The following is a 25676-nucleotide window of genomic DNA, read 5'->3' as shown; positions in this document are numbered from 1 at the left end:
GTTTAAAAAACAAATCCATTCTCTTTGTCTATGGTCAACATATTTGAGTCAAGGGTTATACCACTTTAACACTGTAGTTATGAGAAAAATATGACTCTAAAATGTCAGATCCATTCCGTTCAGCAGGGCTACTACGAAACTCGAAGTTTGTATCGTACCGTCCCTCTCGCTCTCGTATTAAATAGTTTAAGTGTCAGAGGGACCGCACGACACGAACTTCGAGTTTCGTAGTAGACCTGCAGCTCCATCCCGTCCATCCTCCGTCAGGCTCCGTCCGTCAGAGTTCAGCTGTTTGGATTTTCTGCAATTCTAGTAGCAACGACACATTTTCTTTTTCTGTATAATAGTGTGATAAAGAAATGACTTAGTATTTCTCGGACCAAAATATAATAGACCAAAATGCAGGCTTTTTCGACAAAAGTCGTCTCCAGACTAATTCAAGGAAGATTTCCTTACTTCGCTCAACATCGAAACTATGGTTAGAACCAAGAAGCAGAAGCCAAGTAGTTTTTAATGAGGTTTGTTATTGTATCTAAACTACCATGTGCATTTCAGCGACTCGTAAGCGGTTTTACCGCAACACCGGCATAGTTCAGAACGAGAGTAAATGGGAGGTAACGCTGGATCACCGGCGGCTGAAGACGCCGGGTGGGAAGGTGCTGGCCGTCGCCAGCGAGCAGCTGGCGCGGGCGCTCGCCGCTGAGTGGGACGCGCAGACAGAACACATCACACAACCTACCATGCACTTGGTAACACTTCCCTATTGAATTGATTGAGACTTGACAATTCAAATTATTTTTTATCATTATCAAATTAGATCAAATTAGGAATGTTACCTGTAATAAGAGCAAATTAATTACATATGTGTATCAATAGTGCTGCCATAGTATAACTAAAATACCGTTAACTGACATCTGGGCAATTTTTAACTTTGGACGGATGATGTGCTGCAGGTGATTTATGACATGATCTCTAGAGGCCAGTCTGTTAAAATACAGTGGATTCCTTCTCATGTAGGGTTGGCAGGAAATGAAGCAGTGGATAAGCTTGCCAAAGCCGCTGTAATGGATGGCTCTGTAACAGACACTGTTCCTTTTTCCAGTGAACTTATTCCCAAAATCAAAAGAAGAAGTTTACAGAAGTGGGAATACCATTTTGGTGAGCAGTGTGTATCCAGGGGTGTAGGGGTCTGGTACAGAACCATCCAAGCTAGTCCCTTGTGAACACCTTGGTTTGACTCTGCTAACCTTACAAGAAAAGTGTTAGTATCTGCTTTCAGGGTATGTTCCGGACACATCCTAATAAACAAATTCTTACACATGATGAGAGTTAAACCATCACCTCTGTGTGACATTTGCCAGAAGGTAGATGACTTGTCCCATTTGTTGTTGAAATGTGCTCAGAACTCAGACTTTAGAAGAAGGGTTCTTGGGGGTTTGGGTCCCATGCACAATGGCCAGGTCAATTGTTGGCTCTCAGAGCCAACATCTGCCAAAGCCATGTGCATTTACCACTTTTTTAATATGTCCCTTGTGTAAGGAAAATAAGCGAGCACCCATGAGGCTGACATGATCACCTGGAGTGTTCAAAGCCTCAACAAAAAAAAGAAAAAAAAACTTGACTGTACAGTTAGTACTTACCATCCAAAGTTGAAAATCGCCCAGATGTCAGTTAACGGCATTTTAGTAATACTATGTCAGAGTGGTGCTGTAATCACTCTACTCCCACTGGGTTGTCTATAGTACATTGATGACCAAGGGTGGAAAGTGACCCATTTCACCCGAGATATAGAGCACCAATAGTTCGGAGGGAAATGGGTAATTTTGCCCAAATTAGACACTACTTTTCATTTGGACTGTGAGTAAAGTAAAATACTACAAAAAATGTGATAAATTGAATTTACTTATATCCAACAGTACTTTTTTGACCTGGCCACTTGCCACGGCCGACTATAAAAAAAAAACAGTTGGTCACGACTAAGGAGCTTATATAGAAAACTGACTGGAGGTTGAACGCCGAAAGAAGAAGTTTGACCTTTCATTCTTTCTTTTACATTTCACGAATGACTTCCATCTCTTTCTTAATCTAACAAAAGAAAGAGATGGAATATCTTAGTGACGTAATAAAGATTTTTTTTTTGTTTCAAACGGATGTTCGGCTGTCAACCTCCAGTGTTGTATATAAGCTCCTTGGTCACGACGTGCATCTAGATGGCCATGCCGAAACGTGAAAAAAAAGTGTCATTGACGTAATTCAATTATCTTAGACTCCGTGGCTAATCGAAAATTAAAAAAAAAAACTACTTTCCACCCTCTCCAGGGTGTGGGTGGGGTTCATCTCTATGAAAAAGGCAATTTTTCACCTGGCTATCTACCCATGAAAATTAAACTTTCCAAACAGGAGAGATGAATTTTTTTTTACATTTGAATAGTGATGAAAAGTATGGCAAAGCTGAAGTACTGTATCTGTAGATATTATGCTAAACTTATGCTTCTCATTTTTTGGTTTCACTAACAAAAATGTTCACTCACTCTGCTGTGCTGATGTACTTATATTATCATGTGATAAATTGGTAGTGTGAAATATTTGGTAGCTTTTTTATTCTATATTTTCCTCGTTCCAGACTGCATTGTGCAACACTGCTTTGGATAACCCAGGAAAACTGAGTCCACATGATATAACTACTTACTTACTGGATTTTTTGCCTACAGACACACTTCTCTTTCATTCTGAGGTACATATCTACTCTTGCTACATTTATTATGACATGACTTAATACCATTATCATAATAGACCCACCTATTCTACCATGTTGTTTTTGTAACTGAAAATGGTCATGCATGACATACTATTTATGGAGTGGAAACTCATTGAGGTAATGTTGTGTATGAATTGATTTGAACTGATTATAAACATAAAATGATAAAGCAGCTAAGTCCCAGCTTTATATGAAATAGTATTCCATTGGGTGGTCAGCCTTCTTTAATCCACAATGGGATATATACTTTAACTAAGAAACATTTCGTTATAATTACGTATGACTTTTCTTCTTTAGGATGAAGAGGAATTAAAAAAATTACAAGCAAAGAAATGGACTCCAGTTTTAGAATGGTTCCAAAAAAGATTTAATGTAACGCAAGAAATTTCTAGAGGGCTGGAGCTGCCCCCCGTCGCTGCAAACACACGGGCTGTCCTGGCGCGATACTTCCTGTCCTATGACTTCACAGCGCTTAATGGTATTTGATAATTTTCATTTACTATTTAAGGAAAAAAGTTTTTATAATAATTTAGTTTTGTACAAGGTTTTTGCTAATTGGACTTTTTGTTTACTGTACTTGCATTGTCTACAAACTACATATCTGTATCAAATTTCGAGTTCATATGAGCTCTAGAAGTGGGTGGAATTCGACCTTGACAAATATTTGTTTATGTCTGTATGTACATACAACAATTAATGCAATGCACTTTGCATAAATCAAAGCTTGGAATCATTTTCTATCTAACTATTTTTTTAATAATCATAGAAAGGTTTTAATTATGTGTATCAAGTTGATTACTTCTTTTGATTTAATCTACTAGATCTGTTTTACTAATAAACAGTAATGCTTTGTTGCAGCCATTAATTTTGGTGTGGAAGCTCTTAAGTCACCCATACTTATGCTAACCTGCATAGAGCGACATTTGGAACCGAAAGAGGCTGTATTGCTCTCACGACTCGAAGAAGAATACCAGGTCAGTCATTTTGAAAATAACTATATAGAAACCAGTCAATGAAAGCTATCGTTTTTTGTCTTTCTAGATGGCGCCACTGTTGCGTGAGTTTTTTAAGTGTGGCTTTCAAAGTCTGTTCTTACGAGCGTGAAAACAAAGTTTAGATTAAAATCATATTTAATACACATTAAAACCATACCATAAAAATATCGAGCAACCACAGTGATACGTAGTCCCGTTTTGTTCAGAAAAAAAGGGAGGACAAAAGTTTCCGAAAGATAGAACTGTCTCAAAACACAGACATTCATTGCCCCGTAACGCATAATTGCCATAATTAATTTCAGGTAATGCAAAATATTCACAAAATTATTCTAATTATAAATAATCCCGCGTAGCTCACCCAAAAACTATGAAATTTGACATTTCAGAGACCTCACGCTACACTAGCGCCTCTATCGGCGAATTCATACGCGATAGCCCTCATTGAGAGAATTATATTTTCAGCCTAAATAAAAAAATATATATATTTAACTTTGCAATAAATTTAATGATGTCCCAAATTACATCCTTCCTAAATAGTTGAACCAAATGAGGGCTTATTGACAGGCCAAACGGTCTTAACTAGATGATGTGCTCTCATGCTCCCGCATGTGTTTGTGTTGTGTCTTCTCCCTCCATCAAAAGCGTCTTGATTGCACTTTTTCACAATTTTGAAGAAATCGTGCACAATACTTGAAAAGCGTGTAGTAATACAGTATTTGACTATTTTTTTTATTTATTTTATAAATCAAAGCTAGACAATGCATGTAATTGAACAGAAAAATAATTTTTATGCTACCTTTAAATAACTTGGTTATAAAGGTTTGAAATTGAAGATATAGACAGAGTAAGACCTACTTGCTTGTGACGTCAGATGCAAGTAGCGCCATACTTGCCGCATAGAGAAGAGCGTTTTAGAAAGAGACAGATATAAAGATTTTTCAAAAAATCACTATGAACCCAATTTTCAACCGAATTATTTTTTCTCTTCGCTAAACATTGTCTTTGTATCTATATTTTTATAATAATATACAGGATATGGCAAATTCAACAGTTGTCAAATACCGTATTGGTAAAGTGATTCGGCTGATCAGTATATTGACACATCTAGACACGCGGTAGCGTTTCAAGCCAAGTTCAAGCTAACAGAACTGGCGAGCAGCACCGTGTGTAATTTTACCCGAACCATTTGGAGCCACTTTTCACACCCTCGTAACTTAAAAACATAAACTTAAAAAACTATTTCACATAAACAAAAACATGTCAAATTTGGCTCATTTTTTTGAGACTTGAGATACACCTCAAACGGTTATTTAGATATTAACATCCAAAAATTGTCATTTTTATCACTAACTCACTTACCTATAGATCAAAATTCTAACCCAGTTCCAGATGACCTAGAAAGTTCAAATTTGTCATTCAGTTAGGTATTTGGATGAATACATAGGAATAAATCAGAAACTAGTAATTTTTTATCATTTTATTATAATTTTTAAATTAAAATATTTCTGTACAAAAAGGAATGATATACCATCTAAACTTAAATGTGAAATGAGAGCCAATTCAATATTATAATATATGCCTTGTTGCCTTTAACAAAAGAAGCGAGATCTAAATGGGTGCCAAGTTCAATGGTCAGTCCTGAAATTTATTTGTAACGATATAAAATATTTTATGACAACTTAAAATATAATTTCTTCTTTTTTAGGATAATATATTGAAGCCTAAGTTCGGATTTGGCTAGTTTTCATACACGAATGAGCCTTCGCAAGTTGTTATCTTTTAGTAGGTACTTAATAATAATTCGTATAATATGAGAACCAGCCAAGTCAGACATTAGGCTTCAATATATTATCCTAAGTTATAAGAAGAATAGTAGATTGTACAACAAGAGCCATTTTACCGAAGACGTTCATATAGCCGGTACGGCGAGGGTGGATATACACGTCGAGGGGAAAATGGATTTAATGCTCGAGTTTTACACTCTGCTTTTCACTTCGATTGCGAGGAAATGAAATAGCAACAGTGGAAACATTGTTCACTTACCTACTATGTACCTTTTATTGTTCACATAATTATAAATTTTTAGTTTTATTTATCTATTTTTGATTGATTTTTAGTTTTATCTAAATTAAAAATTATAAAAAAAAGATGTTAGAAACTTTTTTGTTTCTGGCTGTTTACACCTGATTAGCTTGGCCTTAGACGAAGATTTTGCTTTATGCACTAGAGCATAAAAAGTCATTTTATGTCGCCTAGATCCAGCATAAACACGAACTTTACGACCATGAGAAGTGAAAATGATATTTTAAGTTGTTATAAAATATTTTGTATCGTTATAAATAATTTTCAGGACTGACCATTGAACTTGGCACCCATTTAGATCTCACGTCTTTTTTCGTTAAAGTCAACAATCAAGGCATATATTATAATATTGAACTTGGCGCTTATTTCAAATTTATGTTTTGATGGGATCAGTTTCGTTGAATCCACTGATGGCAGATGTTATGAGTGGAGCTATAGCTGGGGGTGTGTCCGCAGCTGTCGCGCTGGGGCCGCGTGCCGTGGGCGCACGAGCTGGGCCAGGCCGAGTTGACGGCGCGCGTGGCCGCCGCGCTGCTCGTCGTGCATGGCTGCTCCGACTCGCACTCCGCAAGGGCCAAGGCGCACTCCGCCAACTAGATCATATACACTAAGGCTAGTGTTTCCCAAAGTTGTCTTGGCTACGACCCATCTAAGACAAATTGTTTACAAACTCGGAAGCCGTTACCAATATGAATAAAGGCTCGGCCGGTTGATGTGTCGTTCTACAGGTAGGGCCCACTAAATATTCGCTCACGACCCACCAGTGGGTCGCAAGCCATAGTTTGTGAAACCCTGCCTTCGGCCATGTAAGAACTATGCGGCTAACCGCGCGGTATTGGTGCGCCGTCTCTATCTCAAGCGATACTTTGAAGAGGGATGGCGCGCTAAAACCGCGCGGTTAGCCGCATAGTGCGTTCGTAGCCTTATGCTGCCGTGTACACGTGCTTGTGTACACGGTGCCGGTACGGTATCATAATATTGCGGCGCTTGCATGATCACTCGCAACTCGTGAGCCCTGCGGCCCGTGCGATGTTATGCTACTGGCACCGTGTAAACCAGAGGCCGTATTGTCCAACGCGTCGACATTGCATTTAGTTATACCATCGCCACCATTATCTACCATTAATTAATCTCATCCTATAGCGTGAGACGTGAAAAAAAAAATGGTGAAAACGACTGTGATTCCCAGTGCGTTAGACAATACAAACTCAAGAGTAATAGAGCTGCTAAGTAATGCTTGTGCTAGAGTTCTACTGGACTACGGATGTACGCAGTTGAATAGATTAACGGATACAATAGAGCAGATTCGAGTACATTTATATAGTCTTTATCTCAATAGAATTATTAAAAAACCGGATAAGTGCGAATCTGACTCGCGCATCGAGGGTTACGTACAAATTTATAGAAATCTACTAGCTGTTGCCCGCGACACCGTCCGCGTAAAAGTATGAAAAATAGTTAACACCCTATTCTCAGACCTACCGAATATTCACAAAAAAATCATAAAAATTGGTCCAGCCGTTTTGGGGGTTTAGTTACAAAAAATTTGACCCGAGATTTTTATATATTAGATGAATATCCTGGGTTAGCAGAACGTACTTTCTTTGGTTTAGGTAGGTACTTATCTAGTAAAAGCAGTGTGGGTTCATTTTACATGGTGAGACAGAAATTTAAAAAAAATAAGATTTTCAGACTTTTCCTATTGGTTGTGCTATCTATTTAAAGCATATCAAAATTTGAAGTTTCTCGGACAACTGGCAGTACTCGGACCCTATAGGTTTTGATTGCCCGGCAATTTGTATGGAAACGCCTTTTTAATGACTGTATCTTTTGATTGCGTTGACTTAGAAGTTTGATTTATTCACTGCTCCATGTTAGTACGGAGTATTTGATATTAATTTCCTTGATAGGGGGATACCTCCAAAGTTCCTGTTCTACAGTTTGCGTCTCGCTTCTCTTCGGTCAGGGCCACCAGCGTCAGGCCGTCTAAAAACAGCACAGGTTGTAGTTGTCGAGCATTGCTGTCTTACTAGTCTATTAAGTGTGCTCTTAGTGAGTGCCGAGCGAAAAAATGGCAGCCGCCTTAGACTCTACCCGCAAGATTGTAAATAGTTGGTATTGTTACAAAATGAACGACTGTAAAACAACTAAATAATAGTTAGGTACAGTCGAGTTCTTAAACTTCTGAGCAAACATTTGATCAAAAATATGTATCCACGACTCTTAGCGGCGTAGATATTTTCGATCAAATTTTTGCTCAGAAGTTTACGAACTCAAGTGTACAGTAACATAGTTTTTGCTCTTGTATAAGTTAAAGATAAAAATGTCAACTGTACCTATACTATAAACTATTGTTAGTTTAGTCATCAAGATATTTACAAATAAAAATAATGCGTTACAGCTCGTGTTTGTGTATATTCTGTCTGAAAGTAAGATTTGAATATTTCCCTACATCTTATAAAATTCGGCAGGAAGCCAATTTTAAGTGAGGTCGAGGCGCGCAAGAATGAAATGAAAATAGCAAAAACGGTCGCGAAGTTCCGCTAAATATAGCTGGGCGGCGGCGCCCGCGCAGTGCAGCGCCGCCCGCGCGCCTCGCTTTGTTGCCTCGCTCCGTGCGACGTGCGCGTGCGCGTGCGCGACCCCACTGCAAGCTTCACTATAAAGATAACTCCAGTATATACTTAATATTTCAAGCGCCGAATTCCATTACGTACAATAAAATTTTATGAGTTGTGAAGTAAAAAACTTATATCATTGTAGTCATCTATAGTTGTTACCTTTGTCAATGTGCGAAAATGAGGCCAATATGATCTAGTTTTTGGGTTTGACTATTTACATCCGTGGATCATTCTTCAGCTTGTTGGTGAGTACCTCATACAATATTGGATACAATAATAATAATTTGTTATCACGAACGATTTGACAATATAGAAAGGTAGTTTTATTTGAAGATAATTTTGAATCGATTTTTTAAGTTGTCGCTGAAGTTGGTGCCTACTTCGTCTTGATTTATCAGGAATAGTCTTATTAAAACAATCGATTCGAATCTGGCTGATTATTTTGAGTATGCTCTGATTTACTCCTGAGGAAGTTGAATACGTATGTAATAAGCAGCCTTTTTAAATTTAGTAATACATTAATGGCTAAACATCGTGAATGTATTTTCCAGGAGTGTGATGAGCGGCGCGGCGCCGGCGCGGCCGCTGTCGGGCGGGCTGTGGACGTTGATCTCGTGGCTGCGACGCGACGACGCCGGCTCCAGCGACAGCCTGTCCAGCGTCGGCTCCGACCGCACCGTCGCCAGCTTCTCCTTCCTCTCGCCCGAGCGCTGCCGGCTCCGCCCAGCGCCGCTCCTGCTGCCGCCCCCCGGCCCCCCCACGGACTCTTACAAGAAGAGAGTGCGCGATCGAAACGCGAGACTCCAACACGACCGCGACCTCACGCTGCACCGCAAATACGGCCTTTACAGAGGTGAAACTACCGGTTACGACGCTTTCAGCCTACCTTCCGCGCGGAAAGTTACGAACGAGAACAGGGAGCGGCACGAACGGGAACGGCGCGCCGCCAGCGAGTGCCTGCAGCGGCGCGCCGCGCACGTGCCCGGCAAGCGCCGCGCGCCGCCGCCGCCGTCCCCGCCGCTCGCCCGCGCCGCCACGCTCGGCGCCCGCCGCCCGCGCAAGAGACCCGCGCCGCCGCCGCCCGATCGACATCTCCACGTGATCGAACTTAACGCTACAATACCAGAGGACACAATCTTAACCCAGATGAGTGCTAAATTGGGTCATGATAATCCTCCTTCACCGAAAAATGATTCCTCGGACTGCAAACCTGAAAAAAATACCAAGAAAGATGTTAAAGATAAAGATTCTAAAAAACCAGAGAAGAGTTTCTTGAAACAGATCTTCGAGAACAGAAAAAGAAACTCTGTCATAGAAACGATTCCTGATAGAATATTGCCGAGTATTAGTGAGTTAGACAAACAGGCTGCCGAAATAATTGAATCTTGCAAACTGAAAGCCTTGAACCGAGGTGATGAACATAGTCAAAGAGAATCTCCGACGCGATCAAAAGGAGATAAGTGGTTTTGTACGAGGTGTCTTCGAAAATATGACGATTCTGTTGTCACGTGTGTACATTGTTTGACTGAACAGAAAATGAAATTAAATAAGTCTAATGCTGGAGAAAGAAGTTCACCGGGCAGTGCTACCAAATACCGTCCAAGACCGGACTCGTGCGTCGCTTCTTCTAGCGGTCTAACAGAAGCTGAAGAAAAACAAAAGCTGAAAGATATGTTAAAAGAAATGAAAGATTCATTGCCAAAAAGAGCTAAGCATGATATAAAGAGTACTAACAACTTGAATAATAATTTAACAGCTATTTCTAAAAAAAACCCTGTGACTGATGCTGCAACGCTTCGAATAGGATCTAAAATGTGCGAAGAGGAAAACAACTCATTTGTCCTAAACGTTGCCCCTAAAGAAATACGGGAAAAAGCATCGACTAACAATGATGTTATTAGAGTTGAACAGGATTCAAAACCGACATCTGCCACGGAAATGGCTCTAGTAACACAGCCAATCGTATTGCAACATTCGCCTTCTAGAGACATTGTAAAATTAGAAAAATTTAAAGTTCAAGCAAATGTAAGCTATTCCAAAGCTGTTAACAAAGACAACACAAAGTCACATGTAACACAAAATGAAAATCCAAAAGAGTTAAATATTTCAGCAATTAAAAAACTCGAAGTTTCAAGCTCTAACAGTAACAATTTGCATATGCCTTTAAAAATATCATCACTGTTGAACTCTAGCGCGCCGCAACCAGAAAGTCAAACGAGGAAAAGTATATTTTTTTCACAAACTAGCCAACAAAGCCATCCAACGAACCAAAACGAACTTAATGTGCCTCGCCCACAAAACCCTCCACCAGCAAAGCCATCAAACGACAATTCGAAGCCTGCACTTAGTTTAACTAGCATCATGACAGGCACAACGATAAATTCTCAGCAGAGTTTAAGTCATGCAGCCGCAGCTGTGGTAACCAAAGTGGCGCATAATGAATCGTCAGTACCTAAAGAGCAACCAATGCCGAAAGTGCAGAGCAGCGTTAAAACAACTTCAACTACGCAAACTTCATCAGAAACACTTTTAGAATCTGCCTCTAAGTCAAAACCAAATAGTAAAAACTGTTTTCTTGATAATAAATTAAACGATATTAAAAACCTTTTGGAAACAAGTACACCAAAGAAAAGTGATACAACCACTAAAATGGCCACGGTTGGTATATCCTTATCCGTGACTTCTTCGAATGGAACCCCAAATGTAATTTCGTCGCCATCAAACAATCTTATTATAAATACTATAGCAACTAATGCAATAACCACAGAAAATCTACAATTGGAAACCAAAAAAGATAAAGACCAACCACAAAAAATCGATCGTAAAATATCGACAGGATTGTTAAGATCAGAAGTGCCACAAAAGTCTATAGAACATCAAAACATTCTTCAAGGTAATAATAGTACAAAACTTGTAGCTTTTGATCAACATTCGAGGCGTAGAGATTTGATCAACCAACTTGAACAATCGATAGCTAAAGGAGATGAACGCGCGGCAGCAGAAGCCGCAGCAAAACTGGCTCAGTTGCGACTATCTTGCTCAGTATTATCATTTTCTTCACAAATCGTAGGCGCACCCTCTACATCTTTCAGTGGAAACCAAAAGAAAGATACCCACTCAGTTTCTACTAGTGATCAAATAAATCAGATTATAGCGGCTTCCCCTGTTCCCATTAAACAAAAAACAAGAGTTAACGATAATTTACAAAGTGCGTCAGCTAAAGCTATCACAGCCAGTTCAACTAAAATTTCAGAAGAAAGAAAAATAACTTCAGCTCCACTAAAATCGGCGGGCAGTGAATGCCAAAAACTTTCTCCTAATAATCGACGCAAAACATTGAATGAACCATCAACATCTAAACAAAACGAAGGAGTTGGGAATGAAAACGACGGTGTTTCGTAAGTGACTCTTTCGTTTTCCGTACAAATAAATGAAGTTAGTAGGTTTATTTTCTTATGAAGCTTTTAATCTAACAGGATAGATGTTTGGATCGAAGATAGAGAAGCGGCTAGAGGACCTGTTAAAATGAACATTCCCCGATCATCGGTGATGGGTGATTTACGTCGACAGGCAGATGCATCTCTGGGTCTCGCTGCACGTTTACAACGGTGGATCGTGGGACGAACTTTGTGTACCGACGATAATACTCCCCTGCAAGCGCTTGCGGGTCCCGGATTTGACGCGCCGTTTTATCTCTGTTTGGTGGAACCTGGTTAGAAAACTCAATCCTATCTACCAATATTATAAATCCACTTGTTTGTGTTTTTGTCTGTGTTTATGTTTAATTTGTTCACGCATACACTTGTAACCTAAATTGATAAACATAGGATATTTTTATCGCGGAAAATTGCACAGTTCCCGCGAAATAGAGTTAAATGAATCCTCCGCAAGTGAATACGCGGGCAGTAGGTAGTTTATATATCTATCCAGATAATGCTTTGTTGTCCTTTGTCTTTAGAAGTAGATTGAGTCTACAATATTTTAACTCTGGCTTGCTACGTACAACGCACTTGACTGAATGTTAAGTATTACCTACCTACAAATATTTGGATGATTTATTTGGCTTTCAATTATTTCAGAATCAAATAAAAACTCTTCTTCGCCCCTAGAAGTATTTTCTACTTCTGCCTCCCCTAAGAAAGAAAATAGTGAAAATAATTTAACAGATGTATATTCCGAGCTAGTCCTCTTGGAGCGACGCGCACTCGTCCCTAATACTGAAGAATTCGAGTGTGGAGTTTGCATGGAACATTATACCGCCGGGCAAGGAGCGATCCTACGCGAGTGTGTCCATACCTTCTGTAGAGACTGTCTGACAGACGTTGTGAAGCACTGCGAGGAACCCGCCATTTCCTGTCCTGCAATGGGCTGTCCCGGAAACTTACAGGAACGTGAGATCCGCGCGCTGGTGTCCCCAGAAGATTACGAGCGTTGGTTGGCTAGAGGACTTGCCGCCGCAGAAAGTGGGACTCGAAACGCATTTCACTGTCGGACTCGCGACTGTACGGGCTGGGCGCTGTGTGAGACGGGTGTTACCAGGTTCCCTTGCCCTGTGTGCAAAAAGACGAACTGCGTATCCTGCCAGGTAAGTTAATAGACGGAGAGCGGACTGCAACATTTCGTACCTACCTACTTGAAACGCACAATGGTTTCCCATAAAACTGATGCTGAGTCCGAATTTGATAGTCTGCCACGGCGGAACTTGCCGAAAGTACCAAAAAAATAGTCGCTTCCGGTGCGAAATAGGGGGGTCATTTAACCCATCTGATACTGAAATAATAGTCATGGCATCAGTTAGGAATTTACTGGTAGATACAGAAAACCGAAATGTCAGTATTTTTTTTGCCGGAAGTGCTCGGCAGACGCTCTCAAAGGTGAAGACCAGGACCCCTAAATATACCCATCTGATACCAGCATGAAACCAATTCCAGTTGGTAGGTATGAGGTGGCTGACTAAACGCGATTTTTAGTGTAGGGAGGGAGGTACTTAATGCTTTGTGCACATTTTTTTCTTGTTAATGTTTTTTTGATAAGAATATTTATAATTTTTGAATGTCCATTAAATGGATATGTTTTTAAGCTAGTAAGCTAAACAGTGCACATGTAATTTTTTTAGGAGAACATTTAATTTAGAAGGCAAAACTTAAGGTCAAGAGTACCTACCCTAAACCGAAGAGCATGTATAAAGGGAATAATGAAAGTGGACGAAGCGAAACAAGTATGTAAGGATCGTAGCAAGTGGAAAGAAGTGGTCTCTGCCTACCCCAACGGGAGAGAGGCGTGATTATATGTATGTATGTATGTAAAACTTAAATTGATATAAAAAAACTGCAATAGTTTTTAGGGTTCTGTACCCAAAGGGTGCTAACGGAATCCTATTACTGAGACTCCGTTGTCTGTCTGTCCGTCCGTCCGTCTGTCACAGGGCTCTATCTTTTGAGTCGTATAATTAGACACTTGAAATTTTCACAGATTATGTATTAGTGGCCGCTATAACAACAAATACTAAAAACAGAAAAAAAAATATTTAAGGGGGCTCCCATACAACAAACGTGATTGACTTGCGGTTTTTGCTTGTTATTAATAATGGTAATGGTATGCTACGTAAAATAGATAATGGTACGGAACCTTTCGTGCGCGAGTCGGACTCGCACTTGACCGGTTCTTTCGAAATGCTTTTTTGCATCTGATAACAAAACTATTCAAAATTATTTTTCAATAAAAAAATAAACGCAAAAAAATAATCTATTCCTAATATCACAACTTGAAATATACATTTTTCAATAATTCAGAAAAATCGAAATCTCTCGAAACGGTGACACTTTTACTAAGGTAATTTTAATTATTATTTGGTAGATGACCCGCCATATTTAAGTTGGTCGTACTACTTACGGGACATCCTGTAGATTTGATCTAGGTAGACATACACATCTACTCTAAATATACATCTGGAAATTAACATTCAGCCACTTAAAAGCATGGTAAGTGTTCAACGGTATAGTTATTTAACAACAACTTTGACTGTTTTTGCAGGCAATACATGAAGGAGACACTTGCGAACAGTATCGCTCTAAGCAAGCTGCAGAAGCCCCCAAACAAGCCCCAGACCAAACTGACGAAGGAACGAGAGCTTTTCTTGACACATTAATATCCCGTGGCGAAGCTCTCGAGTGTCCTGAATGTAGTGCCATTATTACAAAGAAATGGGGTTGTGATTGGATCAAGTGTTCAGCGTGCAAGACGGAGATATGCTGGGTGACACGCGGACGGCGCTGGGGCCCCGGCGGCCGTGGGGACACCAGTGCTGGTTGCCGCTGCGGCGTCGATGGCAAAAGATGTCATCCGTCATGTGGCTATTGCCATTAGCTTAAACTTCAAAAGTACTTTGACGATCCAGAATTTACTGGCTCACTGTCTCTCAGTTAAGAGTCACTACTTATTTAAGAAGCATAAAACAGTTTAAAATACACTGGCGGACGAAGAGTAGGGCGGCCCGCCCTGTGCCTATGTACAGTCGCGAGGGGGCTCCAAATGTACACAAGTTCTCTTGATCAAGTCCTTAACAATAGTAGATTGTACAACAAGAGCATAAAATGAGCCATTTTATGTTTGGTGGATAGACACGTCGAGGGGAAAATGGGTTTAATGCTCGAGTTTTACACTCTGCTTTTCACCTCGATGGCGAGGAAATGAAATAGCAACAGTGGAAACAATTGTTCACTTACTATGTACCTACCTTTTATTTTTCATGCAATGCTACATAATTATAAATTTTTAGTTTTATTGATTTATTTTGATTGATTTTTAGTTTTACATAAAATAAAAATTATAAAAAAAAATTATAGAAACTTTTTTGTTTGTGGCTGTTGACACCTGATTATGATTACCTTGGTCTTAAGACAAAGATTTTACTTTATGCACTAGAGCATAAAAAGTAACATGTCGCCCAGATCCAGCATAAACACGAACTTTACGAGCATGAGAAGTGGGTTTAGTTAGTCCGCCACTGCAAAAATAGCTAGGGATCAAACAAGTGGTAGGTATATAAATTCATATGTGATTGATCTCCAACTACTTTTTATGAATGTATATATACACGAGTATTGTGTTTGTGTTACAACTACGGTTCATAATAAACTTGTTTTTAAGTCTAGGTACATATAACTGAGTAGCCTATGTTATTCCAGATGTCCAGCTATATACGTACCAAATTTCATGACTAAGCCCAGCGGTTATTACTTCAAGATTTTATCCCTATCCCGTGGGAATATCGGAATAAAAAGTAGCTTATGTGTTATTCTAGATGTCCAGCTTTCTACGTACCAAACTTCATGACTAAGCCCAGCTGTTATTATTTCAAGATTTTATCCCTCTCCCGTGGGAACATTGGGATAAAAAGTATCCTGTTTTAATCCAGGTTATAAACTAACTTTTTGCCAAATGTGGCGTTATCTGGGAAAAGGTACCTTGTTGTCGGTTTCTAGTTTCCGAGATAATCGCGTTTAAAGTAAAATGTCGAAAAAAAAACATTTTTTTCTTTTTTTACTTTATATTAATTAGCAGGGTCTAAATTTTAATTTGACAGAGACACAAGTTTTTAAATCGATATTTTATGAGTTAAAACATCCCTTAAAGTTTAGTAAGAATGGTACCTTATTGTCGGTGCCGCTCTTGAAAGCTTTCTGTGCGCTCGGTATCGGTTTGGAAGACGTGTCGGACGTCGGTACTTTGTCGGCGCGTCATCATCATCATCCCAGCTTATATACGTCCCATTGCTGGGCACAGGCCTCCTCTCAGAATCAGAGCTTGGGCAGTAGTTCCCACGCGGGCCCAGCGCGGTGCTTGTCGGCGCGTAAAAAACTTCAATCAGAATCATCATAAAATGCGTTTAATTAGAGTAAGGTAAATCATCAATAACTGGCCACCATTAGGCGGTAGCCAGTTAGGCCCATATCACACTAGCGATTTGCAGGCGAGTTGAAAGCGAGGCGAGCGCACAGCGAGTTCGATTCGAGCGCGTAACGATTTCACCGCGAGCACGCAACGATATCGCCGCGAGCGCGCAACGATGTCCGTGCGAGCGCGCAGCGAGTTCGCTGTGTTAGCGCCGAAGACGCCCTATTATTATTATACGAAAGTCTAAAATATGGCGTTTTTGGCGGTAAAGCAGCGAACTCGCTACGCGCTCTCGTTGCGCGCTCGCGGCGATGTCGTTGCGCGCTTGCGGCGAAATCGTTGAGACAAAATTATAGGTGTTTGGTAAGAGTTTTAATACTAGTGTTCTTAAATTAAGACTATTAAAATAATTCGTAAGTTATTAGTCGTTTTCATATGATATCACTTCATATTACTAAATATTTTACCACCACGATAAGGTCCCTTTTCGAAAATATATACCTAGTGATTGTACCAACTTTTTACTAAACTTTACCATACATTTTTAGACTGAAAAAACTAGTGTTTTAGTGTACTAAATATAAACGTTTGTTGATTTTGACTGTTTAATTACATTTGTAAACCACAGTTATTTTTGTTAAAGTATTTTTTTTATATAATACTGTACTATTACTTATTCTGTGATAATACCTAAACGTTAATTCAAAACGGAGTAGTTCTTATTTAGTGTCCAATTACGCATAAAAAAAATCCTTCGATAAAATCCAATGTAATTATACTATAATTAGAAAATAAAGTAAAACTCCATCAACCTTTTTTTTACTTTATGGACTTTGGCAAGGTAAACTATAGGAAAACAGTTGTCCAATTACAAATTTTTTCTTGAAACCTGAAAGCCCGTACAATCTACTCCTCAAATAGCATGTTATCTATGTAACTTCCAACAACAACATTCTTTTTTTGGGTGTATAAGCTTGAATTCAATTTTCTCATAATCACCTTTTCTGGCTTTAGAGGTTCAACATTTTTTTTTAAATATCTATTTAACCTACATGCATGTTTCTTACATGGTTCGATAGCTAAATGTATGTAGATTATGGGGATATCAATAACTCAATTAAGGTACCTTTTCCCAGATAACGCCACAAACTTCATCCAAATTCGTAAGCCGTTTCAACGTGAGTGAAGAAGTAACAAACATACTCACTCACTCACAAACTTTCACATTTATAATATTAGTAGGATATAGGATATAAATATAATAAAAAAAGTAACTCCTTTTAATTTCATACCAACTCTCTTGTAAAGCCAATCTTTTTGGTAGTATACCACCAACATAATAAGACCTTTTAGCAATAATAAATTAAACTAAAGATGGCTTAAAAATACATTGTTTATTACTTATAATAAAGAGTTGAATTTTGGAGACTTGTTACACAATTTTCAGAGGCCAGGAAACTTAAACTATCTCTGTATTTTGTGGCATAATAAAACACCACAATTAATAAGATTACTTCCATTAGTAAGCATGCCAACATTTTATGATTTAAATTCGGGTTTTGTTCTGTGTACCTTGATTTTAGAGAAGCTCGATATTTTAGCACAGTTGCATGTGCCATGATCACAAGACAACTGGCTGGAGAATTGCAGGTATGCTAGTATAATTGCAAGCTGGTGTAACTGTGTGCTGTATGTAGTATATTCAATAAAGACCATTTTACTCCTTTTAAGAAAATATTGCTAAGCATGAGATCACCTAAAGATACATACATTTCCTTTAGAGCATCCGAGTGTTTACAAAATTGACTGTAGCAGTGGGAAATCATAATAGGCCAGACTAACCGAACCATATCATGTCAGGTAAATGAGCATATTAAGGCTATAAAAACAACCAAAGCAATAAGTCTGCCATTGCCCAACACATTTTGGAATCTGAGACTTATCACTGGATGGAGCTCCACAAAACATGAGTCTTATCTACTGAACGACACTACTTTCCACAATTAGTTAGGGAAGCTATCGAAATTACGAAATACCCAAACTTGGTCTCCAGTGCATAGTTATACCTGATTGTTTGTCACAATACAGAAAAAGTGAGTGCTACTGTGAGTGTATTTTGCCACCACTTTAAAGCGAGTTTGAGTCCCAGTAATAGTGGGCAACTTGTAAGGAAGAGGGTAGATCAGTTCAGTTTGACTGCAATTTTCCAGCTCTCATTGCCACTTTAGCCAATTTTTAGCTAGACCTAGCCACACTTTCTAGCTACTTTCAACAAGTTACCAGTTTCAATCAATTAAATTTTTCATGTAAAACATACTTCCGTGCGCTACCTACGTAATTCCTGAGAATATCCTTTGAGAAATAAGTAGGAAAAACTAAGAAACCCGAAAAAAATCTAGAAACTGGACCTTCAATCACAAGTTGACATCGATTTTGAATACATTTTTCCATAAACAATAATGTAAGAGAAAGAAATATAAAAATTAAAGACATATCCCATGTTGCCTTTTTTTTGTTTAGCCACTTGGCAACTTATAACAGAGTATTTTTAGCAACTTTTTCTTTGGGCAAGGTGGCAACACTGTTTCCAGCCAGTCATCTCGCATTCATAGTGCATGCAACTGTGCCGAAATATTGTGCTTCTCTAAAATCAAGGTACATGGAACAAAACCCAAATTTAAATCATAAAATTAGTAATGACCGCGATAGTCTAAAACATTGCATGCCAATATTCATTGCAGACATTCCAATATTCATTCCAATCGCACTTGGCCACTGGTTAAGTGATAGTTTCAAATTGACAATTAACACTAAGATACAAGGCCTCTCACTAGTCCAATATTCACTGTACTATCACTATTTACTTCAAACACTAATAACGGCCTCGCATGGGTGGACCGCGGCCACCTGGACCACCACGACCCATGCCAGGGGGTGCACCCATCATTCCTGGTGGAGGCCCTCCCATCATTGGACCACCTCGCATCTGGGGAGGGGCCGACAGTTGTCCACGACCTCCGGGAGCCATATGCTGGTGTGATGGACCACCGACGCCACGCGCAGGGCCCTGTAGCCCAGGCGGAGCGCCACCTGGCCCAGCTCCGCGCCCGGCCGCCCGGCCACCACCTGGTCCACCCATACCTCCTGGTAGAGGTACACGGGGTAAACCTTCTTCGGGTGGTGGCGGACCCTCAATGGTGAGAGAGACTATGTTCTCTCCGCGCAATAATACGAATCCGAGGGTTCTCTTCTCCTCTCTATCGGCTGCTTTGCTGTTTTTGGACTTGATTTTCCTAAATTCTTCGCAGTCTCCCAATATTAAATTCATGTGTTTATCGAATGCCTTGAATGTCCCAATAAATGTTCGAGAATCTTGAAGTATTACCCGAACTCGGTAATTAATATGTTGTTGCATCTTATTGTTTTTTCCAATAGTCTGAAATTATAAAAGAAAATAATTAAAAATATAGCAAATTACAAAAAAAAATATTTTTATTTAATACACCGGTAGAAAACCGGTGACAAAACCAAAATATAGATTTGAGCATGAACTGAACGTATTATTTGATAAAATTACAATAATACACACCATTTTGATCACAAGATTACTTTACAGTACTCAGATTAATTCAAATCAAACCACAACAAGCTTTAATTTTGAGGCAGAGAAGCGGGAATGACAGACAAGTTGGTTGACAAGAAAGGCTAAGGCTTCGGTACAAACAAATATGGCGGTGGGTGACAGACGCTGACCGGGGCTGCTAGTGGCAAAAACTTAACACAGATTGGTTGTCTATGGGAGTAAAATCATGATAAAATTAAGTCAAAGTACTTTTAAGCTACGTCAGGTATATTAGTTATTCTCTCCTTCCTTTTTGGTTATTCTATTGTTACGTTCTGGAACTTTGGATCCTTATGCTACATTTACACCCTTGCCGAGGCTTGCCAAGCGTCTACACTACAAGCTTCAAGCCGATCCAAACTCTTGAATGCCATTTACACGCTTGCAAGCGCGTCAGTGTATTCCGGACAGGCAAGGATGACAAACGTGGATCTTTAAGTTGCTTCGGCTCTTGTGTTGAGGTTGACATATTTTTATTTAAAGAGAAAGGATAAAATTTCTTCGTTAGTCCAAGCACTCATGATGGGCACACAATGATATACATATAATCATTGTATCGTTATTTGATTTCTGATCTCGATGCGATGATAATTTCAAATCATGTTTTTACTTATAAACAAACAAATAATATATACAATAATTAACAAAACAATGATAATTATAGTATAAAAAAATAGTATCGAGAAAATCATTGAAACTACAATAAAGGAAAAAGACAACACATGTAAAAAAAATGTGATGCAAAGTTTTGCCAAGTTTATGAATTTTACGTCATTAAATCATTTTTGCCCCCTTTTCAAGTAGGTATTTAGTTTAAAAATAAATATTTATATGAAAGAATACATCGAAGATGCAATGTTGCGAAGAACATTTGGATATATGGATATGGAATTTTAATTAATTCATTTTTACGGAATCAACTATTACGATTTTGGAACTTTAAAACTTTAATTAACATTCATATGAATTTACCTTGAATTTACTGAAAGAAAATCGAAGCGAAAAAATGGAACTGAACCGACATTAATTTAAATAATGGCAATACGCGAAAATCAAAAGAAAAAAAGAAGGTACCTTGAAGGTACTTTTGCGCGTTTGACACACGTAAACATAAACAGTAGAACGAGTAGCTCTTTTTGAAGTCAAATAATATTTTCATTCATGTCTTAAACTAGTGAGAAACTAGCTGGCTACGGGACCTGGAGCCTCACTTCCCTTGTGAAACCGTGTCATGTGATGTTATTAAATTTACAGCGCATTGGTATAAACAGTAATGCTGTAAATTTACATAGGTTTATAAATAAAATACAAAATAATTAATTAAATAGGTAAGTAACAAATTTATAACTTACTTAAATATCAGTGTTAAACAGTGCCCTTCAAAGACATAAGAAAGTACTTAAATCATTTACATGACTTATTATTTCTTAAAGTATACAAATAACGGGAGTTTAAAACCGGTAAAACTAAGAATAAACATCTGATAAGTATGTAGTTATATTATGTTTGCATTAATTGTCTTGTCATCGTTATTATGTACCACGTAGCCACTCACATGCTTTGAATTTTGAGTTGATCTCTATTCATTTAACAAAATAAGCGCGTTGATAGGCAACTACACTTAAAAACGAAGATGAATGATTGGTCTCGCGCGCTCGCCCGACTAGATACCGCCGGCCTTAGATGAATGATTGGTCTCGCGCGCTCGCTCGACTAGATATTACCGCCGGCGTACTTGTCAAATGCGGCAACAAATAGTACGCCGAAATCGGCGTACCTGAGCCCGAGGCGAGTCAGTCGCGTTGCAAACTGTGCGTAATGTGCATGTCCCGAATTTTTGTTAAATTTTGGTCATAAACCGAAGTAAAATGCCAGTTTTCGCAGTGAAACTGTTTAAAAATAATACTATAAGAAATAAGAAGGACACTGGGATCACATACCATCAGTAAATATCGTATAATTTCGAAATTACTGTGTAAAAATAATACTACAAGAAAAAGGAAGGACACTAGGATCACATACCATCAGTAAATATCGTATAATTTCGAAATTACAAAATAAAATATCATGAACCCTAAACGCCATTCTGTGTTGCCGCGTACACAAGAATCAAATTCCCCGTGGTTGAGATTTTAATAAATTGAATTTTATTGTTATCATTATTGAAATTGAATGATGATAAATTTTAATAACTTATTTTATTTAAGTATCTAACGTAATTATTATAAATACATAACCTAGTTCTATATTATTTAATGTTTATCTTTGTGATATTATACACTGAAGGTGTATAAATTGTTACCCGACACTATTTAATTAAGGGGTGAATGTGTCTTAAAATTAGAATGTTTTTCGTCTTCCCAGTCAAAAGCCCGATCAGCTGATTTACTTAGGTATTACGGGAAACGAAAAAAATTTTTTTCGTTTTTCTACCCATTTGCCTGAAATGTTAACTTTTTACCCGACTGCCCGAAGGAGGGTTATGTTTTTCAAGCGTATGTATGTAAGTATGTATGTATGCATGTACCTATGTATGTATATTTTGTAAACAATTATTTGTATTTTAGTCTTAATTAACCTGTACATTATTTTAGGTTTTTTAACTATAGGTGCAACGTGTTAAGTACGCAAAACTTCTTAGTTGGTGACTCAGTCCATGAATTTTCAGTAATAATTTGTAAATATTGAATGTCCTTAAATATATATATTTTTTAATTAAAAGTGAGGCCTGATCATTGATATACCTACATCATAACTACCATTTTTTTAAAGAAGAAACCTACGCCTAACCTATACACAAACATATTAATACATTCACTCTTAATTACTTCTTAATTTCTAAGTATTTCCCAAGATACATTTTGTAACCAGTAACTTAATAGACCACAGAATAATTTATTTTCCCAATAATTCGGGTAACAGTGGAGCAGCTGGCAACACAATTCGTCACGCACACTAGCATCCTTGCAAATTGTCTTACACCGTTCTTACGCACACTACAATATTGAGTTGCCGCATTCACGAACCTTTTGTTTGTTTCTAAGTAGCGCGGTATCTAGTCGAGCGAGCGCGCGAGACCAATCATGCATCTAAGCAACTAGAGTTGCCAAAAGCATGTGAGTGGGTAGTAAATTATTGTTAAGCTGACTGATCATTTACAGAGTAAATTATCGTTCGAAGTAGCTGGTAGGTAGGTAGTAGGTACAAAATACAAATACCTGTAGCACATAATAAATACGTACAGAAGACCCTCTCCTGCATGTAGGCACAGAATAAGTAATAGTACAAGTACAGAAGGTTCTCTCTTTTGATGTTGACGAAAGCCGCCATTTTATATGCCTACGTAATTTTTATTAGCAAAATCACCGTGCAGCGCATCACCAACCAAGCAACATTGAACTCTAGCGCTGCGCGCGAAGGTCGTTATTATTCAGCACCAACGTTTTGGTTTAGGATAGGTTTGTAAATCAATAAAAAAAAAACTTAATATGATTTAGGTAGGTACAAATTACAAAGAACTTTTTGTGACCCTCTTTTTCTAAACCAGGTCACAGTGTAAGAAAATGTACAGTGGTTAATGTTCTCTGTCTGCCGGCTCGGCTAGACACTGGAAATGTATCAGGGTTGTCACAAAAAAGCAATATGCAAGTACGTTCCTATAATAAGGTATGTATAAATTAATGTGGGTATAATTATGTACCTGCATTCATTACTGCCTATAGTCCATTCAAGATAACATTGGACTCTAGAAGGTCACAGAAGAAGGGGTTCTAAACATTTTTTGTGAAGTCGTAATAATGATGATGATGATGATGAATAAAAGAAGTACTTAATACGATGAAGTCGTAATTTTGTTAAGTTTGTAAGTAGATATATTATTACTTAATATCAATGCCTTAGTTCACTCACACTTATACAGAGTCGCGATTGTCGGGAATTAAAAAGCGAATTGCCGCGCGGCGGTGGCGTTCTGTTTCTTTTTGATAATGCCGCCACAGATGCCGCCTAGCAAGCAACCGCTCACAGTCTGCGCCGCGCCCCGCCCCGCACCGCGCCTCGCCGTCGGAGGCTTGTTGGCAACCGTGTAGCATCCCCTTTATTGACTAAAAGTTCCTCGTCAACATTTTTTTTTAATAGGTAGTAATTACGTACACTTAACGGACAGACCGGGGGATTTTATTTTACGTAATAATGTTACTGGCGATTTGATTTAGGTAGGTTAGGTAAGAAGTAAGTAACGATTCTCATCCTTCGGAAATTTATGGAATCTCAATTGTCCATCATTACGGCTGTACGAAGTTGACATACAGCCGTATACTTCACATGTTGTACAACGCATGTATCATAAATTGCCCACTCCTGTATCGGAACAATTATTAAATTATATTCACGAAAAATTGCGGCACTCTTCGCAGCCAGTACAGTACCAAGTACCAACCAACCATCGCGCACTGAACGTCGGAGACTGAGCGGGGCCACGCCGCTCTCCCCCGCACCGCACCTCGTCGTTGCTCTGTCTAGTGCTATACAGCGAGGAAATGCTGCCAGCGTCTTTGGGTCCACGCCGCGGGGCGGGGCGATACTTTTTCAAATTTCTTTTAGTTATAGTTTAGTTATTAGTTTTTTTTACTTTTATTAGTATTTTTAAATTAGTCTTATTTTTATTTATTATTGTGTTCCATACTATACTAGTTACGTAAATACAAAAAAAAAGTATTTATTGCTTAATATTTTTATACTACCTGCCAGGAGATCCAGAGAATGTAAGATGAAGTGTCAATTAAGCGTTAGTGCGCCACTAATAAAAAAAGTTCATATGTGTGGTTTTGTGTTTATATATCTCAAAAGAGAAGTATTATTAAAATTATTACGCTGCCTAGTTCCTAAAATTATGCTCTAACTTTTTTCATGATACGTACGAGGTCTACTCATTCGATCCATTACAATAAAACATTATTTTCTTTTTAAATATTGTAATAACACGTAGTAGATAAATATAAAACCTTAAAAATAGATTATAGTACATACCTACTATACTAATGACGGGCATAAATGCAAAATATCATTAAAAACTGTTGCCTACATATTTAAACCAACAATAATAACCGAATGATTCACAATTAATTAACCCTATACCAGCTGCAAGTGGATTAAAGATCACATCGATACAATAAAATTACGAATTATGCCAATATAAAGAAGAAATTCGCCTAAAACATAATACAAGGCACTTCCAATACAATTCAACAAATAATACATTACTATATTACTTGAGTGAGTACCCGCCTTAATTATATCTATTTTGACAATAATCCAAGCATTATAAGCAAGACCATGCACACTACAACATTTGAAATGAATTGATAAATAGGACACCAGACAATGTCTGGCAGACAAGATGCAGCCTTAGAGGATATGCTGGAAGCATAATTATCATATGTCTTACCGATACATATATACAATATTAGGTAAGACTGAATGATAGAGAGGAAACCTCATTATTCTACCTCCCTGACTTCACTTAATAATTTTGGGCTCGATTTTATGAAATTATAGATACACATACTACACATGTTTTAACGCTCATACACATTTAAATTAGGTGCAAAGGAGATCTTTAAATCTGTAAACTTCAGAACCTTTTCTTTATACCACACATAATTAACATAATACAGTACAACTTTTGCTTCGACTTTATATCA

The 25676-nt window shown here is 38.3% G+C and overlaps 3 protein-coding genes across 3 annotated transcripts; 2 read left to right on the top strand and 1 right to left on the bottom strand.

The window, feature by feature from the left end:
• Window positions 1-245: 245 nt before the first annotated feature.
• On the top strand, window positions 246-8235 carry l(2)k14505 (ATP synthase mitochondrial F1 complex assembly factor 2 homolog l(2)k14505). Its single transcript, XM_074085890.1, has 6 exons — window positions 246-478; window positions 556-749; window positions 2624-2734; window positions 3056-3236; window positions 3617-3732; window positions 6292-8235. The coding sequence occupies exons 1-6, from the start codon at window positions 400-402 to the stop codon at window positions 6430-6432; spliced, it is 822 nt and encodes a 273-aa protein (XP_073941991.1). The 5' UTR covers window positions 246-399; the 3' UTR covers window positions 6433-8235.
• Window positions 8236-8372: 137 nt separating this feature from the next.
• On the top strand, window positions 8373-18844 carry LOC141426748 (uncharacterized). The gene is made up of 5 exons (XM_074085889.1): window positions 8373-8701; window positions 9008-11854; window positions 11933-12168; window positions 12536-13041; window positions 14490-18844. The coding sequence occupies exons 2-5, from the start codon at window positions 9015-9017 to the stop codon at window positions 14820-14822; spliced, it is 3915 nt and encodes a 1304-aa protein (XP_073941990.1). The 5' UTR covers window positions 8373-8701; window positions 9008-9014; the 3' UTR covers window positions 14823-18844.
• Window positions 17728-20097, bottom strand: SmB (small ribonucleoprotein particle protein SmB). The gene is made up of 2 exons (XM_074085891.1): window positions 19942-20097; window positions 17728-19788 (listed from the first exon to the last, which is right to left on the bottom strand). Exons 1-2 carry the CDS (start codon window positions 19942-19944, stop codon window positions 19225-19227), a joined length of 567 nt encoding a protein of 188 aa, XP_073941992.1. The 5' UTR covers window positions 19945-20097; the 3' UTR covers window positions 17728-19224.
• Window positions 20098-25676: the final 5579 nt, after the last annotated feature.

This window comes from Choristoneura fumiferana, chromosome 3 (genome assembly GCF_025370935.1).
Source record: "Choristoneura fumiferana chromosome 3, NRCan_CFum_1, whole genome shotgun sequence".
NCBI classification, from domain to species: Eukaryota; Metazoa; Arthropoda; class Insecta; order Lepidoptera; family Tortricidae; genus Choristoneura; species Choristoneura fumiferana.
This window is presented reverse-complemented; position numbering and strand designations above follow the sequence as displayed.